This window comes from Chroicocephalus ridibundus, chromosome 2 (genome assembly GCF_963924245.1).
Source record: "Chroicocephalus ridibundus chromosome 2, bChrRid1.1, whole genome shotgun sequence".
NCBI lineage: Eukaryota > Metazoa > Chordata > Aves > Charadriiformes > Laridae > Chroicocephalus > Chroicocephalus ridibundus.
Genome location: NC_086285.1, coordinates 45,899,909 through 45,918,569, shown reverse-complemented (window position 1 = coordinate 45,918,569; position 18,661 = coordinate 45,899,909). Strand labels below are relative to the sequence as shown.

General features: G+C 39.4%; 1 protein-coding gene across 2 annotated transcripts in view; it reads right to left on the bottom strand.

Annotated features, from left to right (window-relative positions):
• CNOT10 (CCR4-NOT transcription complex subunit 10) overlaps positions 1-17,797 on the bottom strand; it is a 35,031-nt gene extending 17,234 nt beyond the window's left edge. Inside the window, exons 1-10 of one of the 2 annotated variants that reach the window (XM_063325252.1) lie at positions 17,588-17,797; positions 12,248-12,339; positions 9,301-9,462; positions 8,613-8,763; positions 7,451-7,596; positions 6,452-6,538; positions 5,668-5,751; positions 4,525-4,642; positions 2,808-2,957; positions 1,462-1,664 (exon numbers count right to left, since the gene is read on the bottom strand). In XM_063325252.1, coding sequence (XP_063181322.1) covers positions 1,462-1,664; positions 2,808-2,957; positions 4,525-4,642; positions 5,668-5,751; positions 6,452-6,538; positions 7,451-7,596; positions 8,613-8,763; positions 9,301-9,462; positions 12,248-12,339; positions 17,588-17,609 — 1,215 coding nt within the window. In that variant the 5' untranslated portion in view covers positions 17,610-17,797. The remainder of the gene's footprint in view (positions 1-1,461; positions 1,665-2,807; positions 2,958-4,524; positions 4,643-5,667; positions 5,752-6,451; positions 6,539-7,450; positions 7,597-8,612; positions 8,764-9,300; positions 9,463-12,247; positions 12,340-17,587) is intronic. The other variant, XM_063325251.1, reaches the window with a different exon arrangement.
• Between the last annotated feature and the right edge of the window lie 864 nt (positions 17,798-18,661).

Genomic DNA, 18,661 nt, shown 5'->3' with positions numbered 1-18,661 from the left:
AAACCCTTCCACGGGGAACATGAAGATGAACCACAACATATGCAAAGTTAAATTAAATTAACTTGTTTAACAGATTTTTGAGCATGCAGACATTCTGAGGGTCAAATTAACTTGAAGCACCCTAACTGTCAGTCCCAAGAACTATCTCTACACCATATTTCCCGGGGTTGGTTGGTTTGTTTTACCATGAGCCATCTTAACAACTTTGTTGTTAAGTAAAGTCAGCGATGAAGAGTTGCGCTTGGAAGGAAAAAACTTATCCTAAATCTGTATTTTAAATAGCTAACACTTTTCAGAGAAATTATCGGAATATATTGTGAAGGATATTGACATTATAATGTCATTTACCATCAAATTAAAAAATACATACCCATACAATGTGTTTGGATATGACGCGCATATTTCAGAAAAGGTGTTAAAAGAACTGCAGAAAGGGAATCATCTTCCATCTGTATTTTACAATGCATAACACTAAAGCGGGTGAAAATTAGGTTCGGTGAAATGACTTTTATGTATGGCGTTCAGAGCATAAATATGAATCCATACTTAGATATCAAGGAATATTATTGCAAATGGAGTTACAAGGTCAAATCAAACACGCTATTGATCTTAGGGCCTCACTTGTCATGTTGAAAATCTATCTTACAATTTAAAGGCACTTCCCCTTTGCCTTTAATATTGACAGTATCCAAAGTTTATTTTTTTCTTGTAAGTTTACAAATTTAGGAAACCACAAGTTGTTTTTATGACACGAATTCAAGCCCTCTGGTACACCACACAACATCACAACGGTAGCAGGAAGAAAGCCAGGCTTAAGGAGACTAGCATAATCTACTACTTTGGCTAGGCTGCAGTAAATAAAGAAGTGCCCCATAAGGGTCTGTATTTCCCTTTTCCAGATTGCTAGACCCTGTACTTGTAAACAGAACCCAAACTTTGTTTTTTACTACAAAACCTACGCTAATCCAGGCCCTCATACCCAGCTTTCCATCAGAGATGATCAGCTGCGTCTTCTTTATCTATGTGTGACTTGTCCAGTAGGATCGACACAGAAAATTGCAAAATGAGTATGAAGAAAGCTGTTCTTCCTGCATTTGCTGTGCTTTGTAAAACTGAGTACTCAGAACTATCTGACAACAGCGAGCACATACACAATCAAAGTCAGTCCCTTTTTGACCCAACACTCTTGAAACTTCAATGCTCTGCCTATGAAACGTGGATATAAGCAAACCTCTCCTATAAAGCTGTGAATATCTTAAATTCTCTGAAATAGAGATACCAAAATAATGAGCACCATTGAAATTCCCAAGGGAAGAGTTGCAAATTTAGGATTTGGAAGGATTTGGATAGTGTGCAGTAAATAAAGGTGCAGAGGCCACTCAGAGAAGGAAAACAGAGAACTCGGGGATCACGTGTATTTCATAACTACAATCAAAATAAGGAATTTGCAAATCTACTTACCCCTTTATTGGCAGCAATGCAGCATTCTGCTATTCTCAGCCAAAGACGAGGGTTTGAATGGTAAACCTGGACTGCCTCAATCAAGCATTCAAAGGCAGCTAAGGGCCTCCCAATATGCAAGAGCTGAATTCCACAATTGTAGAGCAACTCATACCGTTTGTTAGTCAGTAGCGTACACATGGGTCTCCCTGAAAATTTTCTACCTGCAGAAAAGGATTACATCATATCAGATATACAGCTCAGAAGAGCCAAAAACATAACTCTGGGAGGAGAAAGGAAGCTGTGGAAAACTACTAATAACTACCAAAAAAACCTTTCATCACAGAAATGCACTAGCCTCCCTCTGTAAATAAATTCCTTCCATATCTAAGCTGATACCAAAGACAAATTAATTGTACTCTTGATAAAGGTTGAAGTACATTAAACGCTAACCACTTCTGTTCCTTGTCACACAAGCTAAATGATATAACATCTTTGTTATTCATACAGTAACAGAAGAAAACCGATTTGCTGCTAACAAGTATAAAACATTTTCTGTCTTCACACTGGTACCTAAGACTGCACTTAGGTACAGGGCCGGGGGGCAATAGGAAAAACAATAAAATGCGTGATAGTAATGAGATTTTAAAGAAAACAAGAACTGAAAAAAATATTACTTCATCATGAAATCATTTACTTGGAAGAGACAGAAACCTTAAATATTACTAATCAAAGCAAGAAAACTTACTCTAATGTTTATTTTCTTATCTTTTAGATACATACAACACAAGTAGATGGATAAAACTAACCATAAAGCTAAACAATAGATGAACATTTCTCATACAAATATGGGAACTGTTCAGTAAGAAAGTTTAAAAAACAGTATCGCACTCCACATTTTCTATATATTCCAAGTTAAAAGAAAAAAAAAACAGCAACCAACAAAAAAAACCCACAAACAACAAGCCACATCCATCAAGTCCTGATGATTCTACCTACTGTCAGCAGGACTATAAATAACATCTTTAATGATGCGTAATACTTCACAGAAAATATATTGTGTCATATCTCCCTGACTGATGGACAAAGACTACAAATGAGAGAGAAGTAATTGCCCTAGCCCCATGGCATGTCAAAGAAAACAGAAAAAAAAAAAAAGAATATATTTCTACGTGATCTGTCTGTGGCAACAGCAATCCTACTCTGAAATCAAGTTACAATCAAAATTCTCACCCTCCGTATCCTGTCCCCTACAAAGAGATGGAACAGGAATTTTGCTTATATAATTACCAAAAGCTTCTATCCTCTATTTTCTTGATTACCCCACCCCTCTTCCACCACCTGTTTTCATCTCTTGAAAGTCTTACCTGGATCTGAGCTGCCCGTTCCTAGCTGTGCACACGCATTATCGTTTTCTTGCAAGGCCTTTTTAAAGTAAAAAATTCCTAAATTGTGCTTTCCCATTGCAAAGTGGATGCAGCCAAGATTGTTCCAGAACATACACCTTAAGCATTCACCTGAGAGAACAGCAAAAGACCAAGAAAATTAAAAATGTCATTGACCCCATAAAATGCTCCCACCGCTCTCTCATGGGTCAGCATATTATGTCAGCCTATTAACCGTTCTTCAGTGAGACGTTCATGGATTATGCAGTTACGTCCCTGCCTCACAAGCATTTTAATAACCTACATTTCTGTACACCGTTCTAGTTCTCTTGGACAGTTGACCTGAAATGACCGATATATGTAAGCAGCCACAGATTTCCAGACCTTGTGCACCGTATTCTAGCACATATAAAGCCAATTTGACAGATTGCAAGGTGAAGTAAGTTCACCTGGAGGTTTTCATAGAAGTTAGCACGCAAGCAATTCAAGTTCTCTCTTGTAAAAAGGAAATTCTCAAATGATGTTACCTGCCTAAGTTTTATAAAACAAATATGTCAACCTAACCATACAAGCAGAAAATGCACTCTCCTTCCTAAATAAATCATGTTCAGGTAACAATATAAGTTCCTTCGAAATAGGAAAGAACAGAACATTAAACTTTTGATTTATCCACTGGCAACTGAAGTTTTACAGGGTTACCATTGATAAAAAAGAAAAAACAACACACCCTAAAAATCCAAACAACCAAGAAACAGGCCATTAACAAATTAACCAGACATTATTTTAATCATAACCTAGGAAGACTAGTAAGTGAACGTTCTACTTTGCAAAAAAGTTATATGAAAATAAAGCTTTCCAGAAAAGGGGCCAACTCTGCAACTCCTATCACCTAATTGCAATCTATGCAGCAATATCTACTAGATAAAAGATCTTACAGCATAAGAAATTCAGAAAAATCACAAAACCAGCATTGAACAAAGTAGTAAAGAAATTCAGTAGTTTTACAGTACAAGTATTTTTTGAAATTCTAACTCTCTACTGACACAGCTTTCTCTCTGTATTTTTCAATTGATGTTTTAAACAGTCAACTAAAATCTCAAATACATTTAAATACCGTATACAGTGAGTGTATATATACACAGCATATATATTTACAGTATATAAATAACTTTTCTATCTAAAAAGTTATACACATTTATGTGCTGTTATATTTCTGAGCATGTCTACACATATATACTTTCTAGATATAAAAGTAACTTTAAATGGCATACAATAGAAGTCAAACCTTAACAATTCATGAAACATTTGCGTTTCCCCCACAATCATTATTACAACTGCTATGGTATCCTCTCTGAGTACAATCTGAAATCTCATTTCTAGATCTAGTACATTGCCTTTTGTTTCATGTCTTGATTTAGAGACCCAAACGCGAGCCTTGCAAATATTACATTTACACCTTCACAAACCCATTTTCATAGACAATGGCTTCATTGCCAAGAAGAACAGTCAAGAAAAAACAAAACAGTGTTACATGAAGGAGGACAACAACAAAGATGAAAACATATCCAGCATTATAAACCCATGACATTCAGGGCATACTCCTTTAAGTAATCATTAATATGCTTAAAATTAATATCAATGAGTAGTCTTGTTATACTACACATTTAAGTACTTGCAAAATGATGCTTATCTATTTTACCTGTTTTCATGAAGCCTGGATGTTCAGCAATGTTTGCACTGTTTAAAAGTTTGACCGCTTTACGATAATTGCCCCTCAAATATTCAAAATTGCTCTTAAGAAAGAGAGAAGGAGCTGACTGTGAAAGAGAAAACAATAGTTAATTATCTCTTGTTTTAGGATTTCTACTTCTAGTGTTAAATCACTCCACAAACAGCTTGCCTCTGCTGCCATTTTAAAAATACATAGGCTTAGGCCCTAATACTTTCAAGAAGCAGCATTTCTTTGCTGAGCACATGATTAACATTCACCTCCTCTGAACTACAAACTCTGCATATTCTTCGTTACTGCTCTAAAACCCAACATTATTCTTGAGAACTCTGTCACAGCAATGGCTAAGTGCAGAGGATCTGCTGGCTAAGTGCTTTTTGTTTAAGAGGATCTTTCTCCAACCTGTCTTCTAGTACACTCTTCCCCACGCTTCCCTCCCTGCAGAGTTCAACAACTTCCTCCTGGGCTGTGATCTTCCTGGTCTGCCAACAGAGACCTCATGGTCCAGGAGGATTTCTGTCAAACTAGCAGCTGTTGAGACTGGCAACAAAGGGGAAGCGCTCTCCTCCCATTCCCTGCTCCTCAGTTAATGTAGAATTTATCCAGGATGGTGGATGTAATTCTGAGTTGAGAACTCCTATATAAAAAAAAAGAAACTGCTTTCTAGCAAGAGGTAAGCCTCCAAAAAATTTCAACAAAAAGAAAAAACCCAAAAAAACTGCATATCCCAGAATTAATCTTTCATGAACTGATTTAAACCACCAATGACATCAGAAGTTTGTAATACCCATCACATGTCTAGTAAACTAAAACATGTTTTGTGCTTCTTAAACTATAAAGCAAACTGAACACGTTTATTATATAGTTATTCACTGTTATTTTGATCTCGTTAACAATGCAGCTTTCAGAGCAACTGGAAACAGAGCAAATAAGAAAACTCAACATTAATGACACTTGCAGAATCACAGATCGCAAACCCAACTGACTACATAAAGCGTTATTTCACACATCCATCCTCAATAAGACCTTTCTTTGTAAAGAAAGATAGCAAATTCAGTTTAAAAACAGAGAACAGAAGTAGATTAGAAAGACAACAGCCTTAAGAATACTTACATTCCCAGCTGTATTCATAACAGACTTGATCTCTCTTTTGCATGCTTTTAGTGACTTCATCTGGATATAGGCTCTCACCTTATACTGTTAAAAATTAAATTTGTTAAATAAAAAACAGTAACTTGTGCAGGTTTTGCAAGATGAACCATATCTAGAGATTCAATACAGAATATTTTGTATACATCTTAAAAATAGGTAGTAAAAAGCTGTTCAGAAAGCCTTCCTAAAAAAGAAATTCTATTCAGACTTTCAACAAGTTTATAGGCTTCATATTTACAGTAAGCAGATGCACATTTTGTTTGATGGTCAACAGCTACTCTATATTCAAACACAGATACTTGCACTTAAAATTACTAACTAATTAGATAATCTAACCTCTTAATTCCAGACATTTACCTACTAAAATGAAAATACCAATAAATGAATGCTGATAAAGAAGCATTTTGTTTCTTCACGTATTTTTCCACGGAACAGTACAGTGAAATAAAACCTCAGCTGATTTAGACTGTTGGAGGTCTAACAGATACAAAGTCAGTGCAGCTAACTGCCATTTAAAAGAATTACGATAAACTGCAGGGACTGAAATTGATGGGGTTTTGCGTTAGGTCAGTTTTTCCTATACGTGGATCTTACAAAAAGGAAGAGTTAGATAAATTCACTCTTTTGTTTTCAAGGAGAGATGGAGTATCGTAATTCATGCTGAACTAGATTGGAGCAGATGGCACTCAGTTTTAAGAAAAAACTTGAACTGATGTTCTTGTATAAATAAGATGCAGACACTTACCTGATGTATCTTAGATTTAGCAACTTCTATTAAAGCTCCACTTTCAGCTTTTTGATTCGAGGAATCTTTATTTGTATTATTACCTGACTGAGTGTCAAACAAAAAAAGGAAGTGTTACTATTCATCACCTTTAAAATTCACTTTACAGAGTCTCCCATAAGCTATTTTTATCAATCTCACATGAAGAAGAAAAATATTTAATAGTCAAAAAATAAACATCCCACTAAATACTGTAACTTGAGCTTAAAAGTCAAAATCCACGAACAATCACACCAGCCTGGGAAGAGCAGAATTCTATACTAACATTAGTGTTACACTGTGTTCCTCTGCAGTTGAGGTATTTTAACAATTCGCTTACCCAGAAGGATGATATGCACATACTGGAGTCTGCCTTTAATATTTTCTTCAGTAGAATTACTATATACTCAAAGATAAAATGTTTTATCTTAAATGTGACATTCCGTCAATAGGAAAAGACTGAAGTGTCCTCTTTTCACTTCCAAGCCACCACTCATTCTACTGACTTTTCCAAAAGACACATAAAAAAGATTTCATTTGAAAGTACACCTCATACTTTTTTAGATACTATGTGAAAAAAGATGCTTGATTTGAATGTTTGAATATGGTAGGCAATTGCAGTTCCTCTCTGACACTGACTTCCCTTTCAATGGTCATAATGGTCGTATGATCATAATCCAAGACAAGCAAGGAAAACTATGAATATATGACCCTGAAGACAACTGTCTTTCCAATGCATGTCTCTGACTTCAGAAACACTTCTTAGCTCCCTGGGAGTAGGAGAAAAGGGTGAAAGAGAGGGAATAAACAGCTGCTGTATGCAATTAACTCAGTTACTAACATGTGTAAGTTGCTGTCTTAAGTTACGAGTGATCTAACGTAGTTTTATAATTCAAATGTATTTTAAAAGAGTAATTTTGGATTGAGCTAAAGCATACTTCTGGTAAAGACTCAGTAGCATTCATATGATTTTAAGCTTACCTCGTTTTTTCCATTCTTGCTGTTATTGTTGCCCTGTGAAATCATTTTTTCCAGAACAGCAAGCAGATGCAAGGCTTTCTCAGCTTGGTAAGTTAGCAGGTATAAGTCTACAAGCAAGAAGCACACAGCCTGGGCAAACTTCTCTTCTGTATAAAGCAAAGAAGTTAAAATTATTTTACAGCTCTAATACCAATCATTCCAAACATGACTGAAGAAAAAAAGTTACTATAAAGTACATCTATGCAACATTATGACAAAAATCAATATATTACATGAGAAAAAAAAATGCATACGCCTACACAATGTAGTATATATTCTGAAAAAAAGGTAATTCATTCAAACAGCATCAGTATTAAAGCATATACTAAAGACAGTTTAACAGGTATTTCACATTTATAGATTTTGAGCCTTAGTCTAAGCAGACCAGCGCAAAAGATCCAGTATCTAAATAGACAGATGGAGCCATATGTATATGTAGAATCCTGTAAAACTTGAAAGGATTCCGTACAAATAGATCTCTACTTGGCTGGCTTCACAGCGCAAGTCCCAAATAGGCATACTGAAAACTGTGAGGAACTGAAGGAGAAACACATCAGCATTTTATTGAGACATACAGCAATTTATTGAGACACCTGCACATGCACCCTTCAAGTCTTGTCACCTCTAAAATTCAACGAGTATTATGAAGTTATTTCATACAAGTATGGCAATTCTACTACGCAGGGTGCCATAGCTCGTAAAAGCAGGAGACACTATATTCAGATATGAGCACATATAATTATGTATGACCTAATGCAGCTATTTAAAAATGTGAGTGCCCTGACAAATACACACCCACCCATGAAGTTGTATGATGACTCAAAATACTAGATTTTAAATCATTTAATTAGCCTGTACATATTATTTACATATATACCTTTTAAAGCTGTCAAAAATTAATTTCAATTTCATTATACTCATCTGCTAAATGTCTCTGAAGTACCTTGCCCCTAAATTCAATTGTGTCCTTGATATAAATAAAACATATTCTCCATTTCAAAGCCTACCTTCTTTTTTAGAACCATATTAGGCAAATTACAGGTCACTTGTCTGATAGTGAGAAAGACGGAATGATCTTCCTGTAGTTATTGCATGAACAAAACTCTTCTTTCTGTCTACCTACCAAAAGGCTCTATAAACTGGTACAGCTTTTCCCCAACTGATATAGCTTCAGTATACTGGCGCAGATGATACAAAATAACAGCCTGATTGTAGTACAGCATACTATTTTCAACATCATCTAAACCATCCATTTCTTCAACAACAGAGTGAACCTGAAAAAACAACCAACCCATTTCGTTAAACTTTGAATACCTATGATTTTATAAAGTGTCAAATATTAAAAAAAAATTAATAATCCAAATGTACTAATAATCAGTCTAAAGATAAGTCAGTAGGAGTTATAAACTAATAAACGTTATTGTTGTTCCATATAAATCCAGCAAAAATTTACAATAAAATAGAAAGTTGTCAACTGAGTAGTAAAGTAACATTTTCACTTTTTTATTATTTCACAAACTATTTCAGGTTGAGGAACTTCCTATTGAAAGAACATAGCAGGTCTTTCTACAGTTATAATCTCTGAAACGTTCCAGCTTCAGATCAATTTCAACAATTACTAAAAGCAGAACTATAAAAACAGTGTCCCAAATGATTAAACTGACTCAGAGGTTTAAAAGTAACGTTACTTTCTTATTCCTTTATTAAATCCAGGGGACAAGGTGCAGAAGCTTTATTCCTATTTCACTGGAAGCTCTCACCACCATTAATACTACTCAAAATTAAGTACCATCTCAAAACGTTCGCATTACCTGGTTCTTCAGCTGGTTAAGGGTTTGTCTCAAGTTGTCTGTTGTTGTCTGGTTACTTTTACAGAACTCTGCCACAGCAGTATTCAAAGTTATTTTGTAGTCATCTTTGTTTATGTCTTGAAGGGTATTTAGGTGTTGTAAACAAGTATCATAGTTTCCAGCCTAGAAATTGCACAAATGCCAGAAACATGCATTAGAAGATACAAAGTTTAAACTAGCAGGCTACTAAGTTTTAATGAAAGTATCCTCTATAAGTTTAGAGAGCAAAATAGTGTTTTCCTTTAGCAACAGCAAGTGAAGAGAACTAAAGGTCTACGCAAATACTTCATTATTTATGGAGATTAACATGTATGAGAAGTAAGTCAAAAGTTGAGGTGATATCCAAACTTCAAAAAGAATTTTGTGGAGGAAGGACAAATGGAGTAATCAATTATTATAAACAGATGTTTCCACTAAAAGTGTTATTCTGATTTCTCTTCATTGTGTTATTTTGAGTTTGAAGATTCTTTATTTCCTCAGTTTTCATAATCTTTCCCCAATCACATGTACGCTGAGCAGCTGCAGTTGCTTACGGAAGTCCCAGCCCATCACTTTATGTTCATTCTTCACTTCACCTGGAGAGACTGTGAGTTACAATTCAGTCTGTGGAAATCAGCTTAAGACAGGCTGGAAAAAGAGAGTGTCACTTTCCCAGTACAGGTTTAAATAATATTTTTACAAGTTCTAGCTGTTGAATGAAGTATTCAATCATCTAGGCATGCCTAAATAGAAACAAGGACCCAAGCACAACGCTCCTCTGACGGGTGATTTAATCAAGACCTCAGGAATAAGCAAGGACTTCAGAATGGCTCACCTCTTTCTGCTTTTAGTTTTAGTCTTTTCTGTGTTTGTGTAGGAGGAATTTAGCAGCATTGAGGAATGAAAGAGAACTCCAGACTCTTTCAACTATGTTAAGCCTAAATGATCTTCCACTCTCTACTGTTCAATTCCCATACAGGAATAGTCACCTTCACCTCTTCTTTATCAGGGCTACTTCCAATCTGGTCACTCAGGTAAGCAGATTCGTTTCCATCTCTGTCAACGCTTCACAACCAAAAGCTATGCTCTTGAGTACTATGACCACTCTCCACTTCCTCCTCCTTTTTAAATGCTGTTCCATGGAGCTTCTCCTGGGTTCCTGCCTAACTTCCTCTATTAAGGGAAGAGTGACAATACAGAAAGGCTCTGTGGTCCTTCTGCTCTTCCCGAGGAAGTTGCCATTCTGCAGCTACTCTCAACAGAACCATCCCAGTTCCTCCAGTCTCCTGTAAAAGCACAGTTACACATTTTACAGAGAGATATAGCAGGACATTGACAGGCAGTATTTCCACAACTCTAACTATCAACAGTGACACTGTTGATGTTGCCTACTGATCATGTGCATAAACACAGGGACTGGCAACTCAACTGCTAGCATGCTCTTTAATTGACACAGTTCATCTCCCCGTGACTTTCTTCACGTGCTCACACTCAGAGCTTCTCTTCAACAGGAGCAGCTTTCAGATCACAGCAACAAGATTTCCAACCATGGCTGGACTAAAAATCTTGAACTCTTAAATGCTCAGCTTATTTTGTGATGTTTTTCCCCTCAGCTAACAGTTCTTTACTCCATTCTACTAGACAGGATTTAGAAGATAATACACAATTTTATAGTAATTCTATCAAGACTGAAATTGGAAGTGCAATGTGATAAAGCAGCATGCAAAGCAGTTCACAAAGCTATTTACAGTGACTCAATAGCAAGCAAAATTGGCAAACAAGGCATGAGATTATTTCTGCTCACATCTGTCACCACCTCACAACTCCATGAACTTAGGGAGTTCTTAAAACAAGAAAAAATAATAATCATGAGATAAACAAGATACACTGGACTAATATAAAACTAAAGACGAAGTCAATCAGCAGATGAAAAGTATCTTAGGCGTGTAGATCTGTGGACAAGGTGGAAAACGGACAACCCTTTCATGTCCCTTCATGTGTCAGGATCAAATGCCAATGAGCAAAAAGTTAATTAAAAACAGTAATTGAGCTAGAAAGCACTCAAGAGGACATTGGTGAACAACATCAGCCGTAGTCAGTTTAAGGACCAACTATATGCACTTCATGTAACAACATTCCAGACAAAATAAAAGTAATGAGTGAAACATACAATCAGGAATCTCAAAAGACTGTACTTAAATTCTTCTCCCTGATCTATTTAACACATCCAAAACTGATTTATGCAGAGACAGACTGCAGAGATGGAGATACAGCAACTGAAAGGAAAATCAATTATACATTCCGTCACTTGCTACATGAGGTAAAATTAGGAGACAATGCAAAGAAAGAGGCAAACTGAAAGACCTGGTACCTGACTTTTAACACACAGAAAAATCTTCCAAGAAACACAAAACAGGAAATACTGCCTGTAGGTGTTATGTGTTGAAGAATATGTTTCAATGTAAAGTGACAGAACAGTATACAATGCTTTTTGTGAACGAATATAGCAATTTTGTTTACAGCAGGTTTGTTTGGTTGCTGTTTTTTTTAAATACATGTCATTCCTTTAAACCCTTTAGCACAACATTTTTAGCTTGAAGCAATTAATTCTTCAGAGAGATCATGCTGATAAAGAATAGCAGCCTGCTTCTTCTAATTAACTCATCATTTGGCTTTTAAGACTACTGATTTTTGAGAATCAAGATTAAATGTGCTCTTGTGCACTTCATTCAAATATCCCTTTCAGTCTTCTCACATCACAGCAGACAGAAAATGCACATGCTGGTTTGCAACACAACTAGTACTACTTCTGATATAATGTCCAGCTAATAAATTTGCAACTGTGCAAGAAATCAGGAAAAATAATTATGTAAGCCCATTTAGTAGTTACATGGTAAATTAAAAGCCTCAGAGTTTGGCTTTGTCTTACCAGAAAAGCTTGTAATGCACTGCTTGACAATTCCTTTTCCTGATCAGTAATCCCAGAAGTACCTGCTCCTTCATGTTTCTCAGTACCTTGATCTGTAAAGCGGACAGAAGATTACAAGAAAGTTTGCAAACACGATGACAGTTATTCAGCTTAAAAATTTTGTTTATTCCAGTTCTCAAGATCCTCCTGCCAGTACAAGTTACTTTCCAGATAACTGCAGCACTGTCTCCCTGCTACACTAAAAGATCTCAAGTTACCCTATACTCCTAGGGAATTCCTCTCCATAAAATGTAAAAGTAATAATCCCAGACAAATTACTGCACTTAATCAATAACTAAAGTCCTGCAAGTTAACTGTCAATGCATACATTTTAGATTTCTCTTTAAAGCTGCAATCATATACTAGGATTGTCTTTATTTGCGCAAAAATCACAAGTGAAGGCTACACATCATAAAATAAGTACCACACTGGGTTAGATGAAAAACTCATGCATCCTGTACGCTGCTTCCTAAACAGCAAAGTATGCTTTAGGGAACAACATAAAAAACAGAGCAAACACTGGAACTTCCACCCAGGTCTCTGCTTTGGAAGATGGAAGAATAAGTCTCCCTAAATATAAGGCTGTAATTGAACCATCATTGTTAATCATCACTGACAGACCTGATATATTTTTGTACCCTCTATACTTTTGTACTCTTCAATATATTCCATCAAATGCCATCTAGTGATTATACAGGGAGACATGAGCGAATGCTGCATATTCACTTTTTCAGCCCCACTCTCAATCTTACAGATCTTTCTTCAAACCATCTCTCTTCCAAGGTGAGCAGGCACAGTTAATTCTGTATCACATGTTTTTCCCCATAATCTTCTCCAGTTCTACTATATCCTTTTCCAGATTAAGACAAGAAGAATAGCATGTAGCAATTATGATGGTGGACCCTTTGAGCATTTATATAGCAATATAATAACGTTTTAATTGTCTTCAATTTCTTTGACGTTGAATTCCTAATGTTTTTACCCTTTGGTCACTATTGAGCATATTTTTCAGAAAGGAGTCTACTGAACCATTTTGTCATTATTTAATTAATAATTCAGTGAAATTGCATTATAAACCACAGTACAGACATTCCATGTCAAAGCTGAAAAAACCCCCACCAAACCCTTCCCTGTACTGAACACATACTGGAGGAAAAAATCCCAACCCAAACACCACACAACCACCCCACCAGACAGCTCATTTCTAGAAGCATTTACTCTTGTGCTAGAACACACAAAAATCATTTAATGTGTTTCAGACAAAGACTTTATAAACCAGCAATGGTTTCCACTTTTGCAGAAAATTATTTCTTGAATTTAACAGTGGAAGCTTTGATCTAACCTACCCTTTGCTATCTTAATAGGCTGGGTAGGCTTTGTAAATTCAATGTCTTCTTTCCCTCCCCTAGAATTCACAGATGGAATGCAAACTCTGCTAATTTTGTTTTCACTTTGAACAAATGAAAACACTTATCTGTGAGCTCCACTGCAAAATCCATTCCCTGTCATTGTCGATATATCTGGATCATCTGCTACTACGAAAATTCACAAATGTAAGACAACAACAGTAAGGGGCAAGCAAATCCCAGAAGATTCATCAATTAATATCCACAGTAGGAATAAAACAGTAATCTGTTCATAGTTTGTGCTTGTGCACTGGAAGTTAGCGAGATCCCTTCCATTGCCCTATGCAATAACACATTTGAACAAGAACTGTAAATATTTGGCTGTGACTTTCATCCTGCATCAAGATGCCAACCAAGTTGAGATTTTAAAACTCAACAATATTACACCCGCAAGTTACAAAGTAACCCACTGTGATTTAGATTAAATTCAGGATTTGGCAATTTCAGTACCCTGGAGGGATGGATCCTCAGTGGGCTACAGAACCGCGTGCACCTGCGGTGCATAAGGCATTGATCAACAGCACTTGCACTGCCTTTCCTTGAAAGGGAAAGGCAGGAGAGAAGATTAAAACACAAAAAAGCTCACAAAATTTTTGATGTGCCAAGGTTTTCCACAGCAAAGGAGGAAAGGAACAAGAAGCACCTCTCCTTCAAGCTAAATATAGAATAGATCCAATTCCTGCTCTAAATCTTGTGGTTGTACCGCTGAAGAGAAAGCTACCACCCTTCAAGGGCCTCTAGAAGAGCAGCAAATAAGTAAACACATCTTCCCTCAAACTTTCAAGCTAAAAGGTACGTTATCTGCTTTACTTGCTCAGCATGCCTTCCAGAGTATGCTAGTAACAGTAATCATAGTTTAGAGGCTTGGGACTCAAACGTTTCAAGTTGATTTTGCTCGGTCTGGTCTAGAGGTTCCTCACATACAGGTTTACCCAGCAGAGTGCCATCAATTACCGAGTGTATTACTGATTACTGCCATTGTATGCAAGCATAAAACAAGCATCTCAAATAAAGGTGGGCTTATGGAAGTCTGAATCCTGAAGGAAAATCAGTTAAGTGAAACATAAACCAAAGAGACTGTTGTCTAAGTTGTATAATAAAAGCACCACTTATATAGCTGTTCGGTGTACTTCCTAGGGAAAAATCAGGACAGGTCTACAGATTTCACTATATCTCTAAATCTGCTGGTACTTTAAGCAAAAACAGAGATGTCCCTTCTCCTGTAAAATCAGTTTTATGGCTGTAATCTGATCAGCTACACCTACTATGACTCAGTAAACAAAGGAGGTTTGCGAAACCTGAACTGGAAGCTTATCAAGAAAGAACAAAACTGAAGTCCAGCTGGTGTAGTTCACAGTATAGCTCTTTCCTTCGAAAAACCAAACTACAACACTTTGGCTACTCTCCACCCCTTTTGCCCAAACACACTTGAAACCTGTTCAAGAGCTACTGTAATCCTGCCACTTGCTTAGACCATTGCTTCAGTTGATCTTTATTATCGACAGATCTCACAGACGGGAGTCACCTAAAAGCCGGTTGGCGCATGAAAGTGAAAACAACCCTCTGATTCCACTTAAACGGGGGGAGAAAAAAGTAATCTCACCCTCTTGGCTGCAAACAGCTATAAAGTGCTTGCAAATAAAACTATTACTTCCATACTTCTTGAGGCATTTGAAAACAACACAGGTAGGTGCATTGTTCCCTGGCAAAACATACAGCATGTCACTCTCTCTCAGATCTGGTCATCTTCGGCATTCTTGCAGAAGCATGTGGTGTGGGTAACACACGGCACACCAGCCACTACTGATGTGCTCCAATCCATACAGTAGCTACAATCAGCAGCTGAAATATCTGAAATGGTGCAGATTCTCTGCTTTACAAGTGACAAGACTCAATTTACCTATGTACACTGTATTTCCACATGGACCTGTTTGTTTGATTTTTCATTTTGTCCAACTTTCACAAGTACAGACCAGCTCTAAACCTAATACTTGTTAGGCTAGTGATGAGGAGCAAAAGGGGCAACCTGAAAAAGGATGTAAAGGAGGAAGCTGCTGCACTGAATCTGAAGTCAGGAGATTATCTTCCTAGTTATTAGTCCTGGGGCTGAGCAGCAGAAATACTATGTCATGGAGGCTTGTTTGCTTTGCACAAGCAGTCAGTTGTTTCTACTGGAGAATTTTATATTGTGGCAGACAGCAGAACTTTGGGAAAACTGGGTCTATGAGAGGAGAACAAGGAAAAGCATGAGGCTGCTACCTGAAAAGGGAGATTGCTTTCCTCAGCAGCTTGCTGCCACGACATCATATAAGCAAGAAGCAGCCACATCTCCCACCTACACGTACGCAAAGACATCTGGAGAGTGAGTGCAATCATCATCCTTCTCATACCTGTTCTCCCTGCGCTGTTGAATACCAGAGCATCTGTGGAATTATTGTTTTTATTTCCAAACTCTACAGGCAGGGGGATAATGTCTTCCTTGGAAAGGGAGGAATCTATCCCATGGCTCTTGCTGCAAAAGCATTCTGAAGGGTATGAATTGCAGCCAGAGTGTTCAGCCTTTATAAGACAATGACAGTTTGTGGCACCGAGACTACCTTTTTCTAAGCAGCACTGCACTGCTAGTATAAATATAAAAGACTTCTTCAATGCTTTACAATAAAAAGCAAGCGCTTCCCAATAGAAAGTTATTTGTAACTCACTGCTATGAACAAGTACAGCGTGTAGAACATCTTGCCATAGCTCACGTCTTTGATTCATTTGGGCATGTATTTTTCTTTTAAGAAAGTATAACTGAAAAGTTCCTTCAACACTTCCAAGAACAACAACAAAAAATATGAAAAAGTTAATGAGAATTTTTTTTCTTGCAGTTTAGGAGATGCTTACAATGCTTATAAATAAACACAGGATAGTTTAGTACACATTACTCAGTACAGTACACTAATTTTTCCCAGAATCTTTTTCAGACACTAAGGAGCTTCTTATTTAGCATACAGAGAAAAAAAAAATGCTTGAGGCAATCTTAAATAATGCTCCCACTACGTAAAACCAACTGAAAGAAACGAACATAAGTAGATCACTTTGGCTTTCCTCCACATCGCCCTCTTCTCCATCCCCACTGAGCTGCCATCTGAGGGAAGGAGCGTTCCTGCAAAGAGGACTTCTTGCACGAAGGGTATTCTTAGGGGAGATGGACGAGCAGTAGCGTATCAATGCTAATGAGCTACACAGCAACTGTACTCGAGATTTGTTTCGGGTGTTTACCAGGAGATGATTTTTTTTTTTTTTTAAATTTCGGCGATTTCTGTCTACAGTGTCATTTTAGGCCCGAGTTTAGGAAAGACCCACTCATCCCCGGAAACCAACGCGGCAACTCGGAGGGAACCTGACTGAACTCCAGAGAGTCGGTGGCAACACGAAGCTTTCAATTCTCCCCAGCACCTTCCGAACGCCTCAGTTTAACAAATTAACCCAGGAGCTCAACTTCTGTCGCGGTTACGAAGCTCCGGGAGACACCGAGGCCCTACAACAGGCCCCTAACTCCCTCCCCACCGAGCCCTTCCAGGCCAGGCGGCTACGACGGCTCAGTCCCCCTCGCCGACGGCACGGAAGGCCCTGGCTCCACACAGCCCAGCCGCGGACCCGCCCGGACGCAGGCCCACAGGCGGCGGGCCTCGCCGGCACCTGACACCGGCCACCCCGGCGGCCCGCAGCCCCGCGGACACTACTTCCTCGGCGGAAGGAAACAGCACGGAGCAGGACAGGCCGCTCTTTCTCCTTCCGCCCGGGATGTACCGGCACTCACCACCCCCCGCGCGGGAGCGTATCCCTCCGCACCCGGCGGCCCAGGCCCCGGGTGGACAGCGCGGCCCGAGGCGGCTCCCCCCGCACTCACCCGCAGCCTTGTCCGCCGCCATCTCTCCGGCTGCTCGGAGCGGCCGCGCAGTCCCGGCGCGCTGAACAGGCCCGAGGCTCCCCCCGCACTGCGCCGAGCGCTGACCGCACCACCGCCAACCGGCCGCTGGACCCCCCCCGCCGGACTACTTTGCCACCGCCCTCCGCGCGCCGAGCCCGCCCGCCAGCTGCGCCACTCCCTCCTATTCGCCCGCCGCTTCCGGGTTCCCGGCGGCCTCGGCGACGTCCGGCCGTTGCCGGGGGGACCGCGCACCTGACGTCAGGACGCCGCGGCGCCTCGCTGCGGGCGGGGGGGGCGGGAGCGGAGAGAAGGGGAAGGGAGGGGAGGGTGGTGAGGCGCATGCGCGGCACCGACGGGGGCCCGTCGGGGAGGGGCCGCCATGTTGCCGCGTGGGAGCGGCCAGGGCCATGGCTGGGCCGGCGCGCTCCGGTTCCTCCGCGGCACGGAATCGACCGGCGACTGTCGGCCGCTGCCCGTGACGTATTTTGTCTTTTCTGGCCGGTTCAGACGTGCCGGGACCCCCCGCCTCCGGAACAGCCAGTGCCCTGGGGGCTTCCTTCAGGTGTCACCAGCTGGTGGCGAGTAAAACCTTGAAAATACCCACGAGTTTATGTCCTTCTGTGTGGATTATTAACCTTTAAGCGTTGTTCAGGTGCTCACAGACATAGGAATGAGGGCCGATGGGGCAGCCTGGCGTGTGCATGCGGGATTCCTTCCTAAAGGGGTGTTGGAGCACCAGCGTTCCCCTTGGAGACCCGGGGGAGCCCCCACAAGTGCGGATTCGTTGCGTGAGGGGCAAAGTGACCCTCATTGGGCTGAAGGCTCCAATTAGCGTGGCTTATTGTTGTCATTGTCTTTGTCATAAAAGTACCAGACACGGGATAAGTTACACTGGCTGCATCATAAAGATTCTTAAAAGTTTAGAATTGTAGAGTCATAGAATGAATGGTTTGCATTGGAAGGGACCTTAAAGATCATCTAGTTCCAACCCCCTGCCATGGGCAGGGACACCTCCCACTAGACCAGGCTGCTCAAAGCCCCATCCAGCCTGGC